This window comes from Leucoraja erinacea, chromosome 16, assembly GCF_028641065.1.
Source record: "Leucoraja erinacea ecotype New England chromosome 16, Leri_hhj_1, whole genome shotgun sequence".
Taxonomy (NCBI): domain Eukaryota; kingdom Metazoa; phylum Chordata; class Chondrichthyes; order Rajiformes; family Rajidae; genus Leucoraja; species Leucoraja erinaceus.
Genome location: NC_073392.1, coordinates 37,102,505 through 37,127,889, shown reverse-complemented (window position 1 = coordinate 37,127,889; position 25,385 = coordinate 37,102,505). Strand labels below are relative to the sequence as shown.

The window sequence follows — 25,385 nt, the reverse complement described above, 5'->3', positions numbered from 1 at the left end:
ATGTTCTTGTCTCATGCACCTCATTTAACTGAGAGCTTCTTTTATCAGTGGATGTATTTTTCATTTGGCTGAGAAAGGGTGCACAACTTGGTCTGGAGAGTGACTTGCGGATGGAGCACCAAGGCAAATTCCTTGTATGTGAATACTTGGCCAATAGCGTATTCATTCATTCATTCATTCAATACCATTCATTCATTCATCCATCCATCCATTCATTCATTCATGCATTCATTCATTCATTCATTCATTCATTCATTCATTCATCCATTCATTCATCCATTCATCCATTCATTCATTCATGCATTCATTCATTCATTCATTCATTCGTTCATTCGTATCACTCTATGACTGTAGTCTCCACTATTCCACTGAATGCTCGAATGGGAGGACTCTACAACAAGGTGCTAATGAGAACATATATTGATCATGTGTGGGAAGGACAGTCTTACTGTCCCACTTAGGTGACTTTTTAGGCGACTGCAGGAGCTTATGTAGTCGCCACATGTTCGCGGGTGGTTCCCGGGGAGTCGCCTTCATGGTCGTGAGGAATTCCCGTATTCTGGGAACTCGTTGAAAAATTAGCAGCGACCAGAATGAAGCCGACATGGAGAGTAGCAAGAAATCTTGTGCTGTAGGCGGGTCACCAGGAGGTCGAAGGTTCTCGTAGGTTGTAGCAGGTGCTGACCGGTGAATTTCATTGGCTCATTGGGGGAAAAAAAATGTAGGCAGTAGTTTTCAGAACCAAGGATAACCGATCGGTAATGTTAATGTCCGCCGAGCTTCACAGCCGTGTATCTCTGGCTTTTTAAAAGTTGTCTCCACTCCTTCACTCCTTGTCCCTCCTTCTTCCCTCCTTCTCCCCCCTCCTCTCCCCCCCCCCCCCTTTATTAAAGGACTTACCGTACACTGTGCTTTAGCCATCATAATTACAGTGCCAACCTTCCTGTTCATCGCGGTGTGTGTCTGTATCACCTTGGCTTTGCACCGTGTGAATTTCACTCAGACAGCGCTCCCCCCGCTTGCCCTGTCCCCTGCCTGCATAACGGGCTGGTGAAGGAAGCGATGTGTGTGTGTGTGTGTGTGTGTTCCAGACACACTCTGACAGTCGCCGTTCCAGTTGCCGGTTTTTCAGGCGGCTGCCGGCAACTTGACAGTCGCCGGCAGTCGCCTGAACAATCGCCCAAGTTGGACAGGCCGATTACTGTCTCCGACTACATTCTATCTCTGTCCCGCCCACTCCCCTGACATCAGACTGAGGAAGGGTCTCGACCCGAAACGTCACCCATTCCTTCTCTCCAGAGATGCTGCCTGTCCCGCTGAGTTACTCAAGCATTTTGTGTCTACCATGGAACTACAGATGCTGGTTTAGAGATAAAATGCTGGAGCAACTGAGCAGGACAGGCAGCATCCTTGGAGAGAAGGAATGTGTGACATTTCGGGTCGAGACCCTTCTTCAGACCGAGAGTCAGTGGGGAGGGAGACATAGAGATATGGAAGGGTAAGGTGTGGAAAGGAGATATCAAAGGAGACGGTGATCAATGAAATTGTAGAATGGTTTATCGTTAGCGGAGGGGAAGGTGACAACGAGGCATACAATCAGTTACTCCAGCATTTTGTGTCTATATATTAATCATGTATGTGCAGTCTGCAATTCCTTGAACCAGTGCTTCTGAAAATCAACGTCCTATGACATTGTTTCTGTTTCTCTTTCCACAAATACTGAATGACCTACTGAGTATTTCCATCATTTCCTGATTAAAAAAAGTGCAAACTATGGGCCCGTGGATAAGTTCCACTCTGGATGATTGGTGTGAAAAGGATCTCATTAATGATATGCTACCAAGTTTCTATGGACTGGCTTCTTCTTCTCATCGAGTCCATCCACACACAAGTTTATGTTGTTCAGCCAGAGCTGAACACACTTCTCGGCATCTGCTCACATTGGTGTCTTATCTTGTTGCTTCTTGTGCTTTTTGTGCGTGGCGGTGGAAAGACTGGTGGAAACAGGGCCGCGACGTGAACGCTCTTTCCTTGATCCCTACGGATGGGATGAGTCACGCAGCAAATTGAAGGATGGAGCATAAGTCAGCAATGTCGTGCTTTGCCTAGCTCATCCTTCACAAGCAGAGTCTTTGTGACAAGCAGAGCTTTGTGTGGCCGTGGATTCTTTCCTCCCATTCCTCAGCGCCGAACACCGATCCCCGCACATTATCACTATCCTACACGCACTTTGGGTCAATTTGTACATTTATACCAAGCCAATTAACCTACAAACCTGTACGTCTTTGGAGTGTGGGAGGACATCGGAGATCTCGGTGAAAACCCACACGGTCACAGGGAGAACTTACAAACTCCGTACAGACAGCACCCGTAGTCAGGATCGAACCCGGGTCTCTGGCACTTTGAGCGCGGTAAAGCAGCATCTCTACCGCTGCGCCTTATACTTTCACTAAGTCATGTTAGAAAGTCTCAGGAGAAACGGCAGAGGAAATTTGGCAACTCTATTTCTGAAGATCATAAGAGGTAGGAGTAGGATTAGGCCATTCGGCCCATCAGGTTTACTCCGCCGTTCAATCATGGCTGATCCATTTCTCCCTCCTAACCCCATTCTCCTGCCTTCTCTCCATAACCTCAGACACCCGTACTAATCACTACCTCTGCCTTAAATATATCCACTGACTTTGTTTCCATAGCCTTCTGTGGCAATGAGTTCCACAGATTCACCACCCTCTGACTAAATCAATTCCTCATCTCCTTCCTAAAAGATCGTCCTTTAATTCTGACGCTGTCTATATTTCTATATGTCGGAAGAAGGGTCTGAAGAAGGATCTCGACCCGAAACATCACGCACTCCTTCTCTCCAGAGATGCTGCCTGTCACGCTGAGTTACTCCAGCAGTCTGTGTCTATCTTTGGTTTAAACCAACATCTGCAGTTCCTTCCTACAACCATATTTCCCGACCTGACAACCCAATTTTCTGCCCTTTACTTTTCCAACATTGAAGGTATTGTCGTAAGTTTAGTCCAGGTTAAAATGAGTTAAAAAAAACCCTCAGATTTCTCCAAAACTGAGAATATTCAAAAATGATTGTCCACGAGAACTCTGTTTCAATGCCAGACAGATGGTAACAATTGAAAATGTGTGTTTCATCCCATTTAACTGCCTTTCCTTTCATGCTTTATGAAGTGAATGATTATGCGAAAGTACCGAGAAGGTCTGCCCCTTGTTTGTGGCTGGCTCAGATAACACATGAGGGAGGTGGCACAAGATTACAACATTCAATTAAGAGCCTGAACACATCAGCATCATGGCACAAAAAAATGTTTGGAATGTCACAATGCCAAACTGCTCTGTCTGAATCATGGCTTTCAACGCAACTGATGTTCGATAAGATTCCTCTCGTTGCTTGGCTGTGATTTGTGAAATTAATGTTTTAAGAGCAGTTCCATGTCGTTAGGGCTTGCAGGAGTTGATTACATCACTGAGTGGTGGAGAGTTCACTCAGGGCCGGCCAAGTTCAAACAAGAGTTTGGCAGCTTTGTTTAGAAGCAGTGTGTGTGCATGTTTAGTTCAGCTTAGCTTCGAGATACAGCGTGGAAACAGGCCCTTCGACCCACCGGATCCGCACCGGCAAGCGATCCCCACACATAATATACACTTGGCAATATTTTTTACATGTTTATACCAAGCCAATTAACCTACAAACCTGTACGTCTTTGGAGTGTGGGAGGAAACCGAAGATCTCGGAGAAAACCCACGCGGTCACGGGGAGAACGTACAAACTCCGTACAGACAGCACCCATAGCCAAGATTGATCCCAGGTCCCTGGCGATGTCAGCGTTGTAACGCAGCAACTCTACCGCTGCTCCACCATGACATATGTGCAGTTACAAACTTTAGAATATCCGATCGGGTGATCTAATACATTGTGTGAAAGGGTGGTGCAGATACAAAACTGTCACAGAGTCATAGAGTGATACAGTGTGGAAACAGGCCCTCCATAGACATAGAGTGATACAGCGTGGAAACAGGCCCTTCGGCCCAACTTGCCCACACCAGTCAACATGTCCCAGCTACACTGGTCGCCTTTGGTCCATATCTCTTCAAATCTCTCCTATCCATGTACCTGTCGGAATGTTTCTTAAACATTGGGATAGTCCCAGCCTCAACTATCTCCTCTGACAGCTTGTTCCAGACACCCACCACCCTTTGTGTGAAAAAGTTACCCCTCAGATTCCTCTTAAATTATTTTTCATTCACCTTAAACCTTTGTCCTCTGTTTCTCAATTCACCTACTCTGGGCAAGAGACTCTGCTCCTCTCATGATTTTATACACCTCTATAAGATCACCCATCATCCTCCTGCGCTCCAAGGAATAGAGTCCCAGCCTACTCAACCTCTCCCTATTGCTCACACCCTCTAGTTCTGGCAACATCATCATAAATCTTCTCTGCACCCTTTTATAGCTTGACACCAACTTTTCTATAACATGGTGCCCAGAACTGAACACAATACACAATTCAGCAAGCTCCATAACCTTCACACTGCAAACCAGGAAAGGGCAAATTGGCTGAACCACAGTTGTCTATTTTTGACATGAACAGTGGTGTTATAGATTTAATTGTTTGATTCTACGGTATAGGCTCATAATGGTAAAAGACCAATTTAAGACTATTAGGAAATTCATCTTAATACAAAGAATGACCAGTAATAACTGAAATATACGTTGAGGTACAAACAATAAAGTTGTTCAAAAATAATTTCAAGCTGCTGTTGGTGCTGGGGGCTGAGTTTGCTGGGCAGTTATATTGACCGGAAGATGGCGTGAAGGATCTTTGTATGTGTAGGAAGGAGCTGCAGATACTGGTGTACACCGAAGGTAGAAGATAGACACAAAATGCTGGCGTAACTCAGCAGAACAAGCAGCATTTCTGGAGAGATGGAATGGATGACGTCTCGGGTCGAGACCCTTCTTCAGTCTGAGAGTCAGGGGAGAGGGAGACATAGAGATAAGGAAGAGTAAGGTGTGAGAATGACATCAAAGGAGAGGTTGGTCTTAAAATTTAAATTAAATCAGATTCTCTCTGCAAAGATTATTAGGGTATTTCATTATACTAAGCAAAAACATTTTGAATTTGGTGATAAACCACACAAGCTACCTACACGTCAACTCCGCAAATTAGAGAATGACCGTACAATACACAAAATTAGATCAGAAAAAGGAGATCTGCGTACATTGCCTAAAGATACTAATGAAAGATTCTTACAATTCTACCAAAAACAATATTCATCAAAAACAACAGCCGATCCTGCAAAGATGAAACGTTTTCTTGAGAATTGTAATCTCCCATTCCTTCATGAGGAGGAACAGGATGAATTAGGAGCAGAGATAACAACAAAATACATCGTAGAGACTATTAAATCATTGAAAAGTGGAAAAACTCCTGGCCCGGACTGGTTTAGTAACGAATTTTATGAAACATTTAATGATTTGATTTCTCCACGCTTACAAGCCCTTTGTATTCAAGCATTTAAAGAACAGACTTTACCACAAACTCTTGCTGAATCAACTATTACATTAATTCCAAAAAAAGATAAAAATCTCGAGGAGCCTGTCCTACAGGGCAATAGCCTTTTTAAATACGGACCAGAAGATATTAGCTAAGACTTTCGCTCGCAGATTAACCTTGGTTATCGGTAAACTAATACATCCAGACCAAACTGGGTTTATACCTAAACGACACTCGTTTTATAATTTGAGACGTTTGTTTAACATAATATATTCGCAGAGAATGCCAAATGAAGATCTAACAATTATTTCTCTAGATGCTGAAAAAGCTTTCAACCAAGAGGAATGGTCTTATCTTTTCACAGAGTTGGAAACATTTCAATTGGGAGAAAACTTTACTTTATGGGTGAAGCTTTTATACACTAATCTGACAGCTGGAATATTGACAAATCAAATGCTTTCACCTAAATTTTATTTATCTCCGGGTAACAGGGGAAATGTGCCCTTTCTCCAATGTTATTTGCTTTAGCCATAGAACCTCTTGCCGAGATTATTAGGTCCTATTCAGGCAGTTATGGATACAATACCAAATATACCACCAATAAAAACTCGTTATATGCAGATGATGTACATTTATACATTACTAATCCCCAAGTTAGTATTACAAATGTTCTAAACATTGTAGAACAATTTGGATCTTTCTCTGGATACAGAATAAATTGGAATAAAAGTGAAATCATGCCAATAAAAGAACAAGACCCTTCTCAACTCCAACAAATTCCTTTCAGAATCGTTACTGAAAAGTTCAGATATCTTGAAATTTATGTGACTGGAAAGTATTCCTCTCTGTTTAAAATAAACTTCCCACCATTAATCACTAAACTATATGCTTACATTCAATTTTGGAAAACACTTCCTATCTCCCTTATTGGCAGATTAAATGCCAACATTTTTGTCCTTGAGACTCTTGAAAGGCGCCCATAAAAAAATAAAATGTATTATTATTATAATGATTTTCCTTCTGCAACTTTTATATTTATTTCAATCAATACCGATATATCTCCCTAAAATCGTTAAAAAAAAATTGGTTCTATTGTCACTAACTTTATTTGGGATTACAAAACCCATAGAATACACAAAAGACATTTGTGCAAATCCAAAGAAAATGGAGGATTAGCTCTACCTAACTTTCTTTTTTTCTACTGGGCAACTAATATTAAAAATATATAACTTTCTGGTTGGACGATCCATGTCAACATGTAAATTGGTTAAAAATGGAGAGGGAAGATTGTTTGCCTTTTAGTATAGGCTCGATCCTCCTAGCTCCAATACATTTGAATGTCAACATAGGAGCAAAATCCGATAATAATACATAGTACTGTCCGTATCTGGAAACAGCTGAAATTCAGTCTTAAATTGAGAAACATGTCTCCTTCTTCCTATTGCAAACAATCCCTCGTTTAAACCATCTACTTTAGATATGGTGTTTGTTCAATGGAAGAACCTGGGAATCAATACTGTGGGAGACCTCTATAAGAAGGGATTCTCTCTTTTCAAGAACTGCAGGAGAAATATCACTTGAATGCCAACAATTTTTTTAGATACCTTCAAATCCGAGATTATGTGAAACATATACACAAGACTGTCCTCTCATGGGTCCAGATGTATTGGACAATTGTTTGAATAGACATGCCGATACAAGTAAGTTGATACCTTACATTTATAACACTCTTCTAAATATTGACACCCCACCCTCTGTGATTTATAGGCGAGCATGGGAGGACAAGCTGGGTTTACCCATTTCAAAAGATATATGGGAGGAAAGCCAACAATGCATACATTACTGTTCTTTAAATGCCAGGCATTGCCTGATACAATTTAAAGCATTGCATAGGTTATACTACTCAAAGACCAAATTGAACAAGATCTTTCCAACTGTCTCCCCTCTCTGTGATAAATGTCACCTCCAAGAAGCTACCCTAACCCATTCTTTTGTATCCTGTATAAAAATACAGAACTTCTGGACGGGAATATTCAATACCATTTCTAAAACACTCAAAATTCAATTGGAGTCAGATTCAAAATTAATAATATTAGGAATGTCAGAGGGCTGCCCTAAGTTAACGATATTCCAAAGACATTTCCTTGACTGTGGTTTAATAACTGCAAAAAAACTTATACTTAAATTCTGGAAAAAGATAACAGTCCCCACAGTGAAGATGTGGATTACAGAAATGACCGAGATACGACATCTAGAAAAAATAAGGCTTGTTTTGTCTGACAAATCAGATCAATTTTCCAAAATATGGTCTCCTTTCATTGAATTTCTTCAACAACATAATGGTTGAACACAAATTCAAAACCGACGCTAGGATTGGGTGAGTGGGCGTAGGGAAGGGTAGTGGGATATATCTCCGCATTTTTTTTTCTCACTTCTTCGTTAGTTCAGGGGTTTTTCTTTTTTCTTTTTCGTATCTTTTTTGAAATTCTTTCTTTTCTTTTTCCTTTTTTCTTCCTTTCCCTTCTTTCCTTTTTTCTTTTTTTTCCAATTAGTTTATAAGATGTTAAAACTGAAGCTGTATGAAAATTGTATAATTGTTATGTCGATTATTTTCTCCTTGTACAATTGCTTCTAAAAAAAGGAGAGGTTGGTCAAGGAAAATGTAGAATAGATCATTGTTAGCTAGGAGAAGGTGACAACGAAGCAAACAGAGATAACATTTAATCAGATGGTCAGTCAGACTGGTTGGAGAACTAGGAAGGGGAGGGATGGAGAGAGAGGGAAAGCAAGGGCTACTTGAAGTTGGAGAAGTCAATGTTCCAACCACTGGGGTGTAAACTGCCCAAGTGAAATATGAGGTCTTCTTCCTCCAATTTGTGCTGGGTCTCACTGACAATGGGGGAGGCCCAGAACAGAAAGGTCAGTGTGAGAATGGGAAGGGGGAGGATTATTCTTGTGCACTATTATCTTATGATACCCTTACTGCGCTATAGGAAAAAACAAACTGTGAAACCATGTTGCTAAATCCTCATGAACACTAATGTCTTGAGGTCCCACATTGGAAAGTTAAGTGCATGAACTTTCAAAAGAACTCACAAAATCTTGGTCTATTTTGCAATTTTCCTTCCTCTTCATCTGGAAGAAATCATCCGTGGAGGCATATTATTCTTGAATCTGAAACTATTGTAACAATGACTCATATTTTCTAAGCGATTTCCATCTGTTTTTCAAAAACCTGAAATATTTGCATTCTTTGCTTTTTCGTGGCCCGGTTACACATTGTATGCTGCAAGTCTTCAAGTGTAAAATGTGGATTGCCGTTTGTTTACAATGGCGGAGGCAGCTAGTGGATTTTACCACAAAACATATTTTTATTGCCAGTCTTACAGTTTTACAATTCACCCATTGATAGTGATTTTCATCCTAATGCCGAATGTCCTGCCTGGATTTTGCCATCCTCCAATGTCATTTACTGTTCAGAATACATGGTGATGGCACATCTCTGAATCTCCATCTTCCTGCCAGCTTCATGGGGGGTCTCAACTAAAACCAAGGAACTGATTGTGGACTTTGGAAGAGGAAGGATGAGGATCCACAATCCTGTTTATATCAATGGGTGGAGAGAGAGTCAAAAAATTCAAATTCCTGGGCGTGCTTATTTCCAAAGATCTCTCCTGGACCCAGCACACTAATGCAATTATAAAGAAAGCACAGCAGCGCCTCTACTTCCTGAGAAAATTACGGAGGTTCGGTATGTCAATGAGGATTCTCCTGAATTTCTACAGGTGTATAGTACAGAGCATTCTGACCGGTCGCATCGTGGCCTGGTTCGGCAACTTGAACGCCCAGGAGTGGAAAAGACTACAAAAAGTTGTGACCACTGCCCAGTCCTTCACCAGCTCTGACCTGCCCACCATCGAAGGGGTCTATCGAAGTCGCTGCCTCAAAAATGCAGCCAACATCATCAGAGACCCACACCACCCTGGCCACATGCATTTTGTGTCTTATCCCCAACAAATTTCCAGCATCCATTTCCCACTCGGTTAAAATGTCCTCTAATCACGTGGGTACTAAATCTATGGAATAGAGGAGAAAAAGAAAATGTTTTGAAACATTAATTTTCTTTGGTGGTAATTTAACCTTTTTACATGCTTGTAACTTACATATAGAGTGACGACAGCGTGGCTTAAACAGCCGCGGGACTTGCTAGCGCCCGCCAGGGGCTCCAACATCAAGACCCGGAGCAGGGCCTTACATCGCCTGGCGCGGCTTTAAATGGCTGCGGACTTGCTAGTGCCCGCCGGGGGCTTTGACTTTGACTTTGACATTGGGAGAAGAATGGAGAGCAGGGGAGAGACAAGACTTTGCCTTCCATCACAGTGAGGAGGAGATTCACTGTGATGGATGTTTGTGTAAATTGTGTTGGTGTGTGTCTTGGTTCTTTTCTTGTATGACTGCAGAAACCAAATTTCGTTTGAACTTCATGTAAGATTCACATGACAAATAAATGGTATTGTATTGTATTGTATTGACAGGAGTTCATACTTCACTCTTTTTATTTTGAGACAGGATATGACGAAGAAGATACAAGTTATATGGATGTGCAGACTTCCGAAGTACCACAGACTGTAACAACTGCTGAAGTGGATCGCTGTGGAGGTAGGCTTTTTATCCAGCAACTCTAGTTTGAAATTTGCTTTTGGAGGCAACTCTGCAGCCAAAGAAAAAGCTGCGACGCAGCCAAAATAGGCTTTTGTTTGATGGAGGCTGCAGGAGACGTGTCTGTTCAACACTCATCAGAGAAAAAAATATTGTTTTTAAAAGTTGCCACAAAGATTAGACAAGGTTACGCATAAAATTACAACGTCACCTTTTTCCTTCCATTTGGGGAGCTCAGGGATGGACATTTAGATGTTGCAGATTCAGTCGTGGGGGTGGCTCGGGCTGTTGAGAACAAAAGGGGCCCCAGCGTGGGGGGCTGTTAACAAAGGGGGCCCCAGTGTACACTGAAAGGGCCAGGAAGCGAGCGGGTAAGATCATCTCTAACCCCTCTCACACTGGCCACAAACTCTTTGAATCACTTCCCTCTGGAAGGCGACTCCGGACTGTCAAAGCTGCCACAGACAGACATAAAAACTGCTTTTTTTTTCTACGAGTAATAGCTCTACTCAATAACCAAAAATCTGTAGCCGCCTTTTGTTCTGGTATTTTATTTAATTCACATGTTTAATCAATAATGTTTTATTATTAATGTTTAATGTTTAATGTATCATTCCTAACTGTCACTGTATGTTGTTGTCACTTGCGGGTGGAGCATCAAGGCAAATTCCTTGTATGTGTATGGCCAATAAACTTTTTCATTAATTCATGCATTCAAGCTATTCTGAAAATGTCCAGCACTAATTAACGTTGTTGCAGATTGCTCTTGGTTAAATACCACATATGATTATGACGATCATCGCCACAATAAACGACCTAACAGAAGAGAGTTTTCATTTGAGGAATTCTGATGATGGTTGGAGTTTATTTATTTGTTTGTCTGTTTGGTCTAATGTTAAAATGAAGCTTCTTTACACAGATGCCAGCCCGTGCATGCACTACTGCTCTCAAGTTGGAAAGGATATTATTTGCTCCTGTTTCTCCGGGTATAGACTGATGACAGACCAAACCTCTTGTGAAGGTAACACGCATGTTTACTCTCTTAAAAATATATATTTTTAAAAGATTAGTCAATTTGAATATTAAGTCATTGGCATTCATATTCTATGCATATATATGTTTCAGACCTCATCTAAGAATGGAATTGGAATGCAGAATCAAGTATATTGCATTCCAATTCCATGATGCCCATGAGACCACCTAATATGTGAAATGGTGTTAATCAATGAAAAAGACACAATCAATATCTTTTGAATAATTTTTTTATTGGCATATGCCGTGTATGAATGATATCAACCTCAAATAATGGAAGAGGCCTTCCGCTCAGGGGCAAAGACCCAATGCTAATGAACCAGCCTTCGGCCCAACTTGCCCACGCTGACCAACATGTCCCAACTCCTTATGTTTGGTCCATATCCCTCTGAACCCAACCTATCCATGCGCCTGTCCTAAACGTTGCAGTAGTCCCTGCCTCAACTATCTCCTCCAGTAGCTCGTTCCATACACCTACCACCCTTTGTGAAAAATGTTGCCCCTCAGTTTCCTATTAAATCTCCCCCCCCCTCATCTTAACCCTACGTCTTCTGGTTCTCTTTTCCCCTACTCTGGGCAAAAGTGCATCTATCTGATCTATTCCTCTGATGATTTTGTACACCCCTATTAGATCATTCCTCATCCTTGTGCGCTCCAAGGGATAAAATCCTAGCCTGCTTAACCTTGCCCGATAGCACTGACCCTCGAGCCATCCCCGTAACCCTTCTCTACAACATCTTTCCTATAACATGGTGACCAAAACTGAACACAATACTCTAAATGTGGTTCCACTAATGTCTTATATTACTGTGACATGACCTCCCAACTTCTATACAGTACTCTGATTGATGAAGGCCAATGTTTTTTTTACTTTTTGACCACCCTATCTACCTGCGACTCCATCTTCAAGGAACCATGCACCGGTACTCCTAGATCCCTCTGCTCTACAACACTCCCCAGAGCCCTGCCATTCACTGTGTAGGTCCTGTCCATGTTAGACTTCCAAGAATTCAATATGTCACATTGCTCTGTATTATATTCCATCAACCATTCCTCAGCCCAACTGGCCAATTGATCCAGATCCTGCAGCAATTTTTGACAACCACCTTCACTTTCTGCATTACCACCCACTTGCAAACATTTGCAAACTTGCTAGATACAAGATACATTTATTTGTCACATGTGGCAGTTGGCACAGTGAAATGTGATCACCATACAATAAAATAAAGAACACAACACACGATAGAGTTCAACATAAAACATCCCCACACAGCAGAATCAAAAGTTTCCCACTGTGAGGAAAGGCACCAAAGTCCGTCATCTTCCTCTGATGTTCACCCCTGGTCAGGGACTCCGGAGCCCTCCGCAGTCGCCGCTATGGGCAGCCCGCTGCTCAGGCCCACTCGCCGGGATGTTAGAACTCCGACGTCATGCCTTGTACATTCTCATCCAAATCATTGATATAGACGACAAACAGCAATGGGCCCAGCACCAAACCCTGAGACCCACCACTAGTCGCAGGCCTCCAGTCCGAAAAACAACCTTCCACATCCACCCTCCATCGAGCCAAATTTCTACCCATTCAGCTATCTCTTCTCAGATCCCATGTGATTGAACCTTCCAGAGCAGCCTACCATACGGAACCTAGTCAAATCCTTTGCTGAAGTTCATATATACAACATCAACATTTCTGGTCACATCTACAAAAGACAAAAATGAGATTTGTGGCACGACATCCCACATATAAAACTGTGCTGACTATCCTGAATCAGCCTTTGCCCATCCAGAGGCAACCATAGATGTTAGGCTCATTGGCCTGTAGTTCCCAGGCTTTTCCCTGCAGCCCTTCTTAAATAGACAACACATTTGCCACACTCCAGTCTTCCAGCACCTCGCCCGTATTTAACGACAGCTCTTAAATCTTAGCCAGGGCACCTGTAATTTCCTCTCTAGCTTCCCACAATGATCACGGGTGTACAGTATCTGATCAGGATAATCCCAGGAGATTTGTCCACCTTCATACATGTCAGCACCTTCAGCACCTCGTATACCATAACACTGACTGCTCTCAAGACACTTCCGTTGAGTTCCTCAGTCCTCATGTCTTCCGCCTTGGTAAAAACAGAGGAGAAATACTCAGTGAGGACCTTGCCATCTCTTGTCACTCCACGCAGACTTGACTGCTTTGGTTCTTGAGGGGTCCTACTGTCTCTCTGGTGACCATTTTCCTTTTATGTTCTTATAAAATCTTCTCGGATTATCCTTAATATTATCTGTCAGAGCCTTCTCCTGTACCCTTTTTACCCTCCTGATATATTTTCTTAGATTGTTCCTCAGTTCCGGAAACTCCTACAGGGCTACTTGTGATTGTAGCTGCTTGTACCCGCTCCATGCCTGCTCCGTAATCTTAGAAACATAGAAACATAGAAAATAGGTGCAGGAGGAGGCCATTCGACTCTTCGAACCAGCACCGCCATTCATTGTGATCATGGCTGATCTAACAGGAACATACATTTCCTGGACTCTTGTCAACACTCTTTTAAAATCATTCCACTTTCCTGAAGTTCCTTTTCCATCAAACAACCTGCTCCAATCAACTTGAGTGAGTTCCTGTCTAATACTTTTAGTGTTGTTCTTGCCCCAGTTCAGAACTTTAACCTGTGGGCCAGCCCCGTCTCTTCCCATAATTATCTTAATCCTAATATATCAGTGGTCGCTGATTTCTGTAATGGCTAAAACGTCCCAGTCGCACGGACCTATCCACACCCTGAGTTTACTCGCCTTTCCCGAAAGGGCCTCTTGCATTAAAATAAGTGCAGTTTAAAGCAACAGCCCATCCTCGCTCACCGCCTTTCTCCTGCCTATTCTGTCCATTAACCTTTGTCTCATCACTCTCCACCTGCCTCAGTCCTGTGTAGGATCCCACCCCCCTGTCAAACTAGTTGAAACCCACCCGTGACTTCACTCAAGGTCATCCATCCAGCAAAATATCCACCACATTTGCTGAAGTTCCCCCTGAACACAGTTCTTTCCAGCTGCCCAACGTTATGATCCAATGGCCATTTGATAGCAGTGGATGACTGGCCATTTACAGTATCAGCCACTTACTGCATCCTGTACTTCCATCAAAATGCCCACTCTTGGCCATCAAGGATAAAGCTGTCCAAACCCAATTTACATGCAGTCCAGATGTGCGTACAAGTATTTGGTAGACGGGTGGGAAAGATTTGTCACCTTCTGCAGTGCTGAAGACATCTTCTGCCGCATGCAAACCTAGTCACGGCTGCATTTCCGATGTGAACTGTTTGAGTTACTAACAGTTAATAGAATCCGTAGCCAGCCAAAACTTCGTGACCGCTTGTATGATGAAAATATCTATTTCGTTATATATCAATTAAGAATACTCTAATTTTTATGTCTTTTTCCAATGATTTACTCTACAGATGTGAATGAATGTGTACTGGGCACACACAACTGTTCAAGAGGAGAGTCCTGTAAAAATAATCACGGATCATTCCAGTGCATCCCTATAATAACGTGTCCGAGTGGCTTTGTCCCAAATGCATTCGACAAGTGTGTCGGTAAGACCAGAAGTCCTTTCTCTTGTACATTTTTCCATTGAAATGTCTGCTTTTCATTTAGTTATCAGATTAAAGCCTACAGCTGCTGTTCCATATAGAATCAGATACAACCGATCAAACTGCCTGGAATTGCTGCAGTGGTTACGTGGATAGGACGTGTTTGGAGGGATATAGACCAAACGTGGGCAGGTGGGACTAGTGCAGCTAGTGGGCAAGTTTGGCTGAGGGGCCTGTTTCAGCACTGTATCATTCCATGACTATGGTTGTCCTAATCTTTATTGCAGACTAAATGGCCACCAATGATTGTGATAATGGAGAAGATTCCCAGCGATGTTATGAGATGTGAGGAGATGATGTTTGTTTCCGTTAAGGCTCAATGTCCCTGTACGCCAACAATGATTGCATTTTAAAAGTACTTTAGTGGTTTTACGCGGAGACAGTGGTCAGTGAGAGCGCTGGGAAGGGGAGGGGAAAGAAGGAGAAAACAAGGACTACCTAAAATTAGAGAAGTCAATGTTCATACCGCTGGGGTGTAAACTACCCAAGCGAAATATGAGGTGCTGCTCCTCCAATTTACGGTGGGCCTCACTCTGGCCATGGAGGAGGCCCAGGACAGAAAGGTTGGATTCGGAATGGGAGGGGGAGTTGAAGTGCTGAGCCACCGGGAGATCAGGTTGGTTATTGTGAAAGGGGCGGAGGTGTTGGGCGAAGCGATCGCCGAGTCTACGCTTGGTCTCACTGATGTAGAGCAGCTGGATGCAATAGATGAGGTTGGAGGAGGTGCAGGTGAACCTCAGCCGCACCTGGAAAGACTGCTTGGCTCCTTGGATGGAGTCAAGGAGGGAGGTAAAGCGACAGGTTTATACCTGATCAGTAACGTACTGTTTCCCGAGTCTGCTCTGACAGATAAGATCACCGCAAACCTTTTCCATTGTGCTCTATCTTCCTGATTTCTTCATCCTCTGCTTCCACCACTGTCCACCATTCCCTCTTCTCTCCCATCAGGCAAAAGGTATAGAAGTGTGAAAACGCACACCTCCAGATTCAGGGACAGTTTCTTCCCAGCTGTTATCAGGCAACTGAATCATCCTAGCACAACCAGAGAGCAGTGCTGAACTACCATAGAAACATAGAAAATAGGTGCAGGAGTAGACCATTCGGCCCTTCGAGCCTGCACCGCCATTCAATATGATCACGGCTGATCATCCAACTCAGTACCTTTGATCATCCAACTCAGTATCCAATGGTGACCCTCGGACTATCCTTGATCAGACTTTGCTGGCTTTACTTTGCACTAAACGTTATTCCCTTATCATGTATCTATACACTGTAAATGGCTTGATTGTAATCAAACAGGCCCTGCTGAGTGTCCCCCACCCCCATGAACTGTCTCCCTCGGATGGTCACGTCGCACATCGACCCGGCACAGGCATATTTGCACTTTAGACTGTTTTACTGTTCTTTTTTTATAAACCATGTTTCTCGGGGTATCTAAATTTTATTAGTTGTTTAAGTTATGACATCGGATGGAAGCTGCATACCAAATCTCACTGCACCTATGTGCAATGACAATAACATATATTATTATTATTTTAATTATTGTCTTTCTGCTGACTAGTTAGCACGCAACAAAAGCTTTTCACTGTACCTCGGTACATGAGACAATAAACTAAACTGACTAATTAAAGCTTTTCTCTGTACCTCAGTTCAAGTGATAATAGCCTAAACCGAAGCAAAAATCAAATCAGTTTCAGCTTTGAGTGGGCAATAATGCTGAGGTAGAAACTTCATGCGATTACAATCCTCTGCAAAGAAATGTATCCTGGTCTCTGTACGAAGTGCCTGGATGGACTGTCCTTGTGCTAATTAACAAACTTATACCAACTCTTGATAATCCAGAACCAGGGGTCCCAGTTTAAGAATCCAGAACCGGGGGTGACAAGGGCCGAATGGCCTACACCTGTTTTTGATGTTTCTATGCTTATCAATGTGTACCACGCTGCATTGTCCCTCACCAAGTGTTCATGACTTTACATTAGATTTATATTCTGTCTCCACTGGAACGTTTCCTTTCTAATGGAACGATCACCAATGTGTCCCTAAACAACCTAAAAATGCATAAAATCATGAAGGAATCGAGAATACTTTAGAATTTAAAAAAATGTCGCTGATCATTGTCAGTTATTCAATCCTCTTGCACCACAACGTACTTAAAAAGATCCATCAATCAAATTTTATTATTCCTACGAGGCCACGTATTTTTACTCTCAATCACTTGGTAAGTCCAGAGGCATAGATACATAGATGCATAGATACATAGACAATAGCTGCAGGAAGTAGGCCATTCGGCCCTTCAAGCCAGCACCGCCATTCAATGTGATCATGGCTGATCATCCACAACCAGTTCCTGCCTTCTCTCCATATCCCCTGACTAGCCCCAAGAGTTCTATCTAACTCTCTTTTGAATGCATCCAGTGAATCGCTTTCCACTTCCTTCTGAGGCAGAAAATTCCACAAATTCACAACAATTGTGTGAAAAAGTTTTTCTTCATCACAGTTCTAAATGGCTTACCCCATACTCTTAAACTGTGACCCCTGGTGTTGTACTCCCCCAACATCAGGAACATGTTTCCTGCATCTAATGTGTCCAATCCCTTAATAATTGTATGTTTCTATGAGAATCCCTCTCATCATTCTAAATTCCAGTGAATACAAGCCCAGTTGCTCCATTCTTTCATCATATGACATTCCTGCCATCCTGGGAATTAACCTGGTGAACCTACGCTGCGCTCCCTCAATAGCAAGAATGTCCTTCCTCAAATTAGGAGAACAAAACTGCACACAATGCTCCAGGTGTTGTCTCACCAGGGTCTGTACAACTGCAAAAGGACCTCTTTTCTCCTATACTCAACTTCACTCTTTATGAAGGACAACATGTCATTAGCTTTCTTCACTGCCTGCTGTACCTACCTACAGGTCTCGCTATACCTCCCCTTTTCCTGACCTGACACCATTCAGATAATGTTTTGGCTTCCAGTTCTTGTCTCAAAAGTGGATAACCGCACATTTATGCACATTATACTGCATCTGTCATGCATCTGCCCACTCACCCAACATGTCCAAGTCACTCTGCATCCTCATCGCATCATCTTCACAGTTTACACTGCCACCCAGCTTTGTGTCATCCGCAAATTTGCTAATGCTACTTTTAATCCCTTCATCTAAATCATTGATGTATATTGTAAATAGCTGCGGTCCCAGCACCGAGACTTGCGGTACCCCTCTAGTCACTGCCTGCCATTCTGAAAGTGACCCACTAATCCATACTCTTTGTTTCCTGTCTGCCAACCAATTTTCGATCCATGTCAGCACTCTACCCCCAATACCATGTGCTCTAATTTTGCCCACTAATCTCCTGTGTCAGACCTTATCAAAGGCTTTCTGAAAGTCCAGGTACCGGACCTACCAAGTAGTATGGATTTTCTGTATTTTGTACGGAAATGCGATAAGAATGCAGATGTACGGATTTGCTTTGTTAAATACGGATTTTTTTTAAATCGGCCCGACTTCCTGTTTCATCTTGTTGCTTAAAAAATGCAAGGATATAAAAAGTCATACTGTAACTAAAATTATAGCAAATTAAATCTATTAATATTTTAAATTTCAAGATCGGGATGATTATTTTTGTAAGCTTTGATTTGCCTGTCCCGCTACAGGTTTAAACAGCGCTGTCATTTTAGCGCGTGGGTAATTTAAACGAACATCGCTATGGTTTCTAATTATAGTGCTACCAGCTGGAGCACTATTGCCTTTACACATAGCGCTATGGGTCGCAGACTGTTCAGAGAGGGAGAAGGAGGGAGGGAGTGAGAGGGAGGGAATAAGAGGGAGATGAAGAAAAAAAGGAAGGAGAGAGGGAGGAAGAGTGAGAGGGAAAGGAAGAGGGAGGGAGGGAGAGGGAGAGGAAGGAAAGAGAGAAATGAGGGAGAGAGAGCAAGGGAGGGATATGGAGGCTTCCAAAATGGTTCCTACATCATCAGGAAGCAGCCATTCAAACAGAAGTATACAAAGAGATGGCAATGAATGCACTGTCAAGTAAGGTGCGTAGAAGACATGTCAATTGGTAGCAAAGATATGCATTCTTGTACTCTTGTATGTATGACCACACATAAAAAACACAATTTTTTTCAGCAAAATGACACCGCGTAAAAATACTGATTTCCTCAGCAAAATACTGGTTTTCAGGTACTAGAATACTGAAATGCTCTGACAAAACTTGGCAGTTCTGAGGTACACTACATCCACTGGCTCTCTCTTATCCATTTTACTTGTTACATCCTCAAAAAATTCCAGAAGATTTGTCTCCCCTTCGTAAATCCATGCTGACTTGGACCGTTCATGTTACTGCTTTCCAAATGCGCCGCTATTATATCTTTGATAATCGACTCTAGCATTTTCCCCACCACTGATGTCAGGCTAACTGGTCCATAATTCCCTGCTTTCTCTCTCCCTCCTTTCTTGCAAAGTGGGATAACATTAGCTATCTTCCAATCCACAGGAATTGATCCAGAATTTGTATTGGAAAATAATCACCAAATGCATCCACAATTTCCAGAGCCACCTCCTGCAGACCATCAGGCTCTGGGGATTTATCAGCCTTCAGTCCCATCGGTCTACCCAACACCATTTCCTGACATGTGAATTTCCTTCAGTTCCTCTGTCACCCTAGGTGCTCTGTCCCTTAGTACATGTGGGAGATTGTTTGTGTCTTCCTTAGTGAAGACAGAACCAAAGTACCTGTTAAACTCGTTCCCCATAATAAATTCCGCTGTTTCTATCTTCAAGGGACCCACATTTGTCTTAATTAATTTTTTTTCTTCACATACCTAAAGAAGCTTTTACTATCATCCTTTATATTCTTTAATAGATTTCAATTGGTTCACACATGTTTCGCTGATTAGTATTTACATTAGAAATTCTCTTGATTATAAGGAGGGGTCCACAAAGAGAGATTGGATTGAGTGGATTTATTCTCAGTGGCTGAGGGGTGACCTGATAGTCAGGACAGGTAGACAGAATCTTTTTTACTAAAGTAAGAGAGTCTAGAACTGGAGGGCACAGCTTTAAGGTGAGAGGAAGAACATATAGATGAGTTTAGTTTAGTTTAGTATTGAGATACAGTGTGGTAACAGGCCCTTCGGCCCATCGAGCCCCCTCAAAATTAGATCACATGGTAGTGCTGACATGGATAGAAAATTGGTTGGCAGACAGGAAACAAAGAGTAGGGATTAACGGGTCCCTTTCAGAATGGCAGGCAGTGACTAGTGGGCAAGGCTCCGTGTTGGGACCGCAGCTATTTCCAATATACATCAATGATTTAGATGAAGGGATTCAAAGTAACATTAGCAAATTTGCTGATGACAAAGCTGGGTGGCAGTGTGAACTGTGAGCAGGATGCTATGAGAATGAAGGGTGTCTTGGACAGGTTGGGTGAATGGGCAGATGCATGGCAGATGCAGTTTAATGTGGATAAATGTGAGGTTATCCACTTTGGTAGCAAAAACAGGAAGGAAGATTACTCTCTAAATGGTGTCAAGTTTGGAAAAGGGGAAGTACAACGGGATCTGGGGGGTCCATGTTCATCAGTCAATTAAAGTAAGCATGCAGGTACAGCAGGCAGTGAAGAAAGTGAATGCCATGTTGGTCTTTATAACAAGAGGAGTTGAGTATAGGAGCTGCAGTTATATGGGGCCCTAGTGAGACCACACCTGAAGTATTGTGTGCAGTTTTGGTCCCCTAATTTAAGGAAGGCCATTCTTGCTATTGAGGGAGTGCAGCGTAGGCTTACAAGGTTAATTCCTGAGTTGGCGGGACTGTCATATGCTGAGAGAATGGAGCAGCTGAGCTTCTATACTTAGAAGGATGAGAGGTTATCTTATTGAAACATAAAAGATTATTAAGGGTTTGGAGACGCTAGAGGCAGGAAACATGTTCCTGATGTTGGGGGAGTCCAGGACCAGGGGCCACAGTTTAAGAATAAGGTTTAGAACAGAGACGAGGAAACACTTTTTCTCACAGAGAGATGTGAGTCTGTGGAATTCTCTGCTTCAGAGGGTGGTGAAGGCTGGTTCTCTGGATACTTTCAAGAGAGAACTAGATAGGGCTCTTAAAGATAGAAGAGTCAGGGGATATGGGGAGAAGGCAGGAACGGGGTACTGATTGGGGATGATCAGCCATGATCACATTCAATGGCAGTGCTGGCTCGAAGGGCCGAATGGCCTACTCCTTCACCTATTGTCTATTATTGTCTATTGTCTGACCAGCGTTTCCCGCACAGTAACACTATCCTACACACACTAGGGCCCATTTACAATTTTACAAGCCAATTAACCTGCAAACCTACACATCTTTGAAGTGTGGGAGGAAACCGGAGCACCCGGAGAAAACCCACGCAGGTCACAGGGAGAACGTACAAACTCTGTACAGACAGCACCCGCAGTCATGGTCGAAGCCGGGTCTCTGGCGCTGTGAGGCAGCAACTATATCGCTTCTATGTTCTTTGGGGTGGAGTGTGGTGAATGTCTTGAATCAACTGCCAGAGGAGGTGGTAGAGACAGATGGCATTCCAACATTTAAAGGAATGAGGCAATAGTGAGATGGAAAAAGCGTGAAGGGATACTTGTGTAAAGTGGGACAATTGAATTAGTGTGGATAGTCATCATGGCCAGCATGGACTTGATCGGCCAAATGGACACATTTGCATTGCTATGTAATTCTATGATTCTACAGAACAACCCTAAGGGTTAGGAGGGAGAGATTGATCAGCCATGATTGAATGGCGGAGTAGACTTGATGGGCCGAATGGCCTAATTCTACTCCTTTTCCTTATGACCTTATGGGTTAATTTAACTGCAAGGAATTTGTATGAATTGTGAGCTTTGATTTTCTGTTGGACATGTAAATGAATAAAACTGCAGCTTATCATTTTGATCATGTATAGTTTCAATTGCAGCAGAATTAAACTTTAATAAGATAAGCACATTGATAATTTGCATTAATATCTCTGCACAAGTACACGGGTAGGAATGAATTTTTAATACTGCTGTAGCTCCAGGTTGATTAACACCAGATGGTTGTTCAGAAATGTCGACCATATGGAGAACAAGGACCAAAGATTCATTATTTCACTCATTACTGAACAGGAATCAAATGTAATTTGAACTTGAACAAGGAATTGAAACACTGTGTGTGGCTTCTGGCGATTTAACATTTGGGTTTCCATATCATGGTGGAACCATTATTCTGTGTGCTCCTCAAGGAAATATTAGAACTGGATTGCCAAAGATGCATGGACTTTATTTATATGAGGGAAGAGTTTATCTGAGTTCTAGACCATGTGGAGGAATAGTTGTAACCTCACCCGTGCACAGCTCCCAGTATTCTGACCACCCATCTGGTTTTAATCAACTTGACACTGCAGTAGACTTGAACAATCATTTTCACAAAGGAACTGAGAGGGGTTCATTGTCCTTTGCATTTTACATTCACCTCAGCTAAGTTGAACAATAGCAAACGTGTATTGTTCCTCCATTGAGAATGCTGAAATGCAAATCCTAATTCCATGCTTGTGTTCGCTGCAGAATGAGGAATGTGTGAGCTCTCTTTATTGGCATAGAAGTTCTTTGATGAAAGGTATAGCTTTCCTTGCAGTCTCTCTCCTGCGCAAGGTCATTTAACACAAAAAGCAAACTCGAGTATAACAGAAAGCTCTGCTCACACCACACTCTCGCTCTCAGCCATATGGAGAACTGGCACCAAGATTTTGTTTATTTCACAAATTACTGGGCGAGAATTAAATGTTTCTGACTTTAACCTTTCCAGTTTTGAGTTTAAAACAATGATTGCACATTTATGTACCTTCATTATTCAATTTCTGCCTTCCTTTGTCAGACAACCACTCATGTTTAATGTTACAATCTACAGTTCACTCTACCCCCAAGCTCACTATCGTTGTATTATCTGAAGTTGCTCCACAAACAGACCAAGGAGATTTTAACACCAGATGGCTGCTTACAGAATCCTTGCTGACTGATGCATTCTTCAAATTCACAACCAAATGCATTTAAAGACATTGCATTCTTTCTTTATCTATGTCAGCTTATTTTCGACTGCATCCAATGTGTAGGTTACATCAACTACTCGAGCATACTTTCTATGCATGTATGCAGAAATACATGCATGTGTTCCTAAGCACAACAGGCATCCCATGGAACTGAAATACTAGCTGGTAACATGAGCAACAAAATCGCATTATAAAGTGAATATGGAGTGGTAGCACAAGAAACGGAATCCTAGACAGGCTAATATGATCGTTTCGCTCAACAACTTTGCTCAGTCCGCCTGGACCTACCTGATCTCCCAGTTGCCAAACACTTTAATTCCCCTTCCTCTTGGCCTCCTCCATCGTCAGAGTGAGGCCAAATGCAAATTGGAGGAACAGCATCTCATATTTTGCTTGGGTAGCTTACAGCCCCCTGGTATGAGCATTGATTTCTTTAACTTCAAGTAACTGTATCCCCCCTCCTCCACCCACCCAAGTCGTACCAGCTTCAAAGTCGTCTTGTTGAGTTTCATTGTCTATATTCATTTTCACCTTGCCCACAGCTAACAATGGCCAGTTTCCTTTATCATTGTTACCTTTTTGCATCTCTGTCAATCATTTTTTCTATATCTCTCTACATCACCGTCTATATCTCTGGTTTCCCTTTCCCCTGATGCTCAGTCTGGAGAAGGGTCTCGACCCGAAATGTCAGCATTTCCTTTTTTCCAGGGATATTGCCTGACCACTGAGTTACTCCAGCTTTTTGTTTCTATCTTCGGCTAAATCCTTAAAATTGGCGGATAAAATCTATTTATGTACTAAACGCTGTAAAGACCTCAATGTTTGGGATGTTGGTTAGTTTAGCAGCATTTGGCACATTTTGTGGTTATGTATCAAATGTTGGGAAATTGTACATTGATTTCCCAGTGAAATTCTCGTTGGCACTAATGCAATTTCTTCCACTGCATCATGTGAGTAGAATGAGTTCATAAAGTCATGTGATAGGAGCAGAATTAGGCCATTCAGGACATCAAGTCTATTCTGCCATTCAATCATGGCTGATCTATCTCTCCCTCTTAACCCCATTCTCCTGCCTTCTCCCCATAACCACTGACATCCGTACTAATCAAGAATCAATCTATCTCTGTCTCAAAAATATCTACTGACTTGACCTCCTCAGCCTACTGTAGCAATGAATTCCACCCTCTGACGTAATTAAGTCATTAAAATGTAGGGTGCCCATCATTTACATAAAGGCAAAGAAAACTCAGAAGGCAGGCCATAGCTCAGGCAGTATTTAGTTTGGTTTAGAAGTACGAGGGAGAACCTCATTGAAACGTACAGAATAGTGAAAGGCTTGGATAGAGTGGATGTGGAGAGGATGTTTCCACTAGTGGTAGTCTAGGACCAGAGATCATAGCCTCAGAATTAAAGGACTTTTTTTAGGAAGGAGATGAGGAGGAACTTCTTTAGTCAGAGGGTGGTGAATCTGTGGAATTCTTTGCCACAGTGGAGGCCGCCAGTGATTTTTTAAAGGCTGAGAGAGATAGATTCTTGATAAGTACAGGTGTCAGGGGTTATTGGGAGAAGGCAGGAGAATGGGGTTAGGAAGGAGAGATAGATCAGCCATGATTGAATGGCAAAGTCGTGATGGCGATGGCCTAATTCTACTCCAATCACTTATGAGTGTGGAACGTTGGATGTGTCATGTCCTCTGTGGAAATAATACAATAACAGAACACCTAAATGTAGTAGAGCTAAGAATTTGCAGCTGTATCTCTGGGAAGGGGGTGTGAAAGAATTGATCGGTTCCTGCGTTCTATTTGCATTGGGGAAGAAACTGTTCTTAATTCTGGACTTAGGATATCAGGCTCCAGTATCTCCTTGCAGAAGATCCAGAAGAGAAAAGAGAACGGCCAAGATGGTCGGCATCCTTGTGATACTTTCACTTTCTGATGCAATAAACTGGAAGGTTGGACCAGATGAAAAGTGTTTAGTTTAGTTTAGAAATACAGCGTGGAAATGGGCTATTCAGCCCACCCGTACACTTGCACTTGCACTATCCTACACACTAGGGACAATTTCCAATTTTATCGAAGCCAATTAACCTACAAACCTGTACGTCTTTGGAGCGTGGGAGGAAGCCGAAAATCTCGGAGAAAACACATGCGGTCATGGGGAGAATGTACAAACTCCACACCGACAGCACCCACAGTCGGGATCGAACCTGGGTCCCTGGTGCAGCAAGCGCTGTAAGGCAGAAATTCTACCGCTGGGCCACCAAAAGGCCCAAAAGGGTTGAGTTGCCCGTGAAATGACTGCCGATAAGCATGGAATAAATTAGGGTGAAGATATTTCTGAATCAATAGATGAATGAATTTTGACTGCTCCCCTACCTACAGAGATTTTGCATAGTCAGATAATCCACAACACTGGGAAACAATTTACCGGTCAACGAAATGTCGCTCCTCTCACATTAACACCCAATCTTTTGCTATGAGG

At 42.5% G+C, this 25,385-nt stretch overlaps 1 protein-coding gene across 1 annotated transcript in view; it reads left to right on the top strand.

Annotated features, from left to right (window-relative positions):
* Positions 1–25,385, top strand: part of fbln2 (fibulin 2) — a 212,804-nt gene that overhangs the window by 142,098 nt on the left and 45,321 nt on the right. Inside the window, exons 10-12 of the mRNA XM_055648332.1 lie at positions 10,080–10,169; positions 11,089–11,190; positions 14,645–14,782. Of these exons, the coding sequence (XP_055504307.1) occupies positions 10,080–10,169; positions 11,089–11,190; positions 14,645–14,782 (330 nt within the window). The remainder of the gene's footprint in view (positions 1–10,079; positions 10,170–11,088; positions 11,191–14,644; positions 14,783–25,385) is intronic.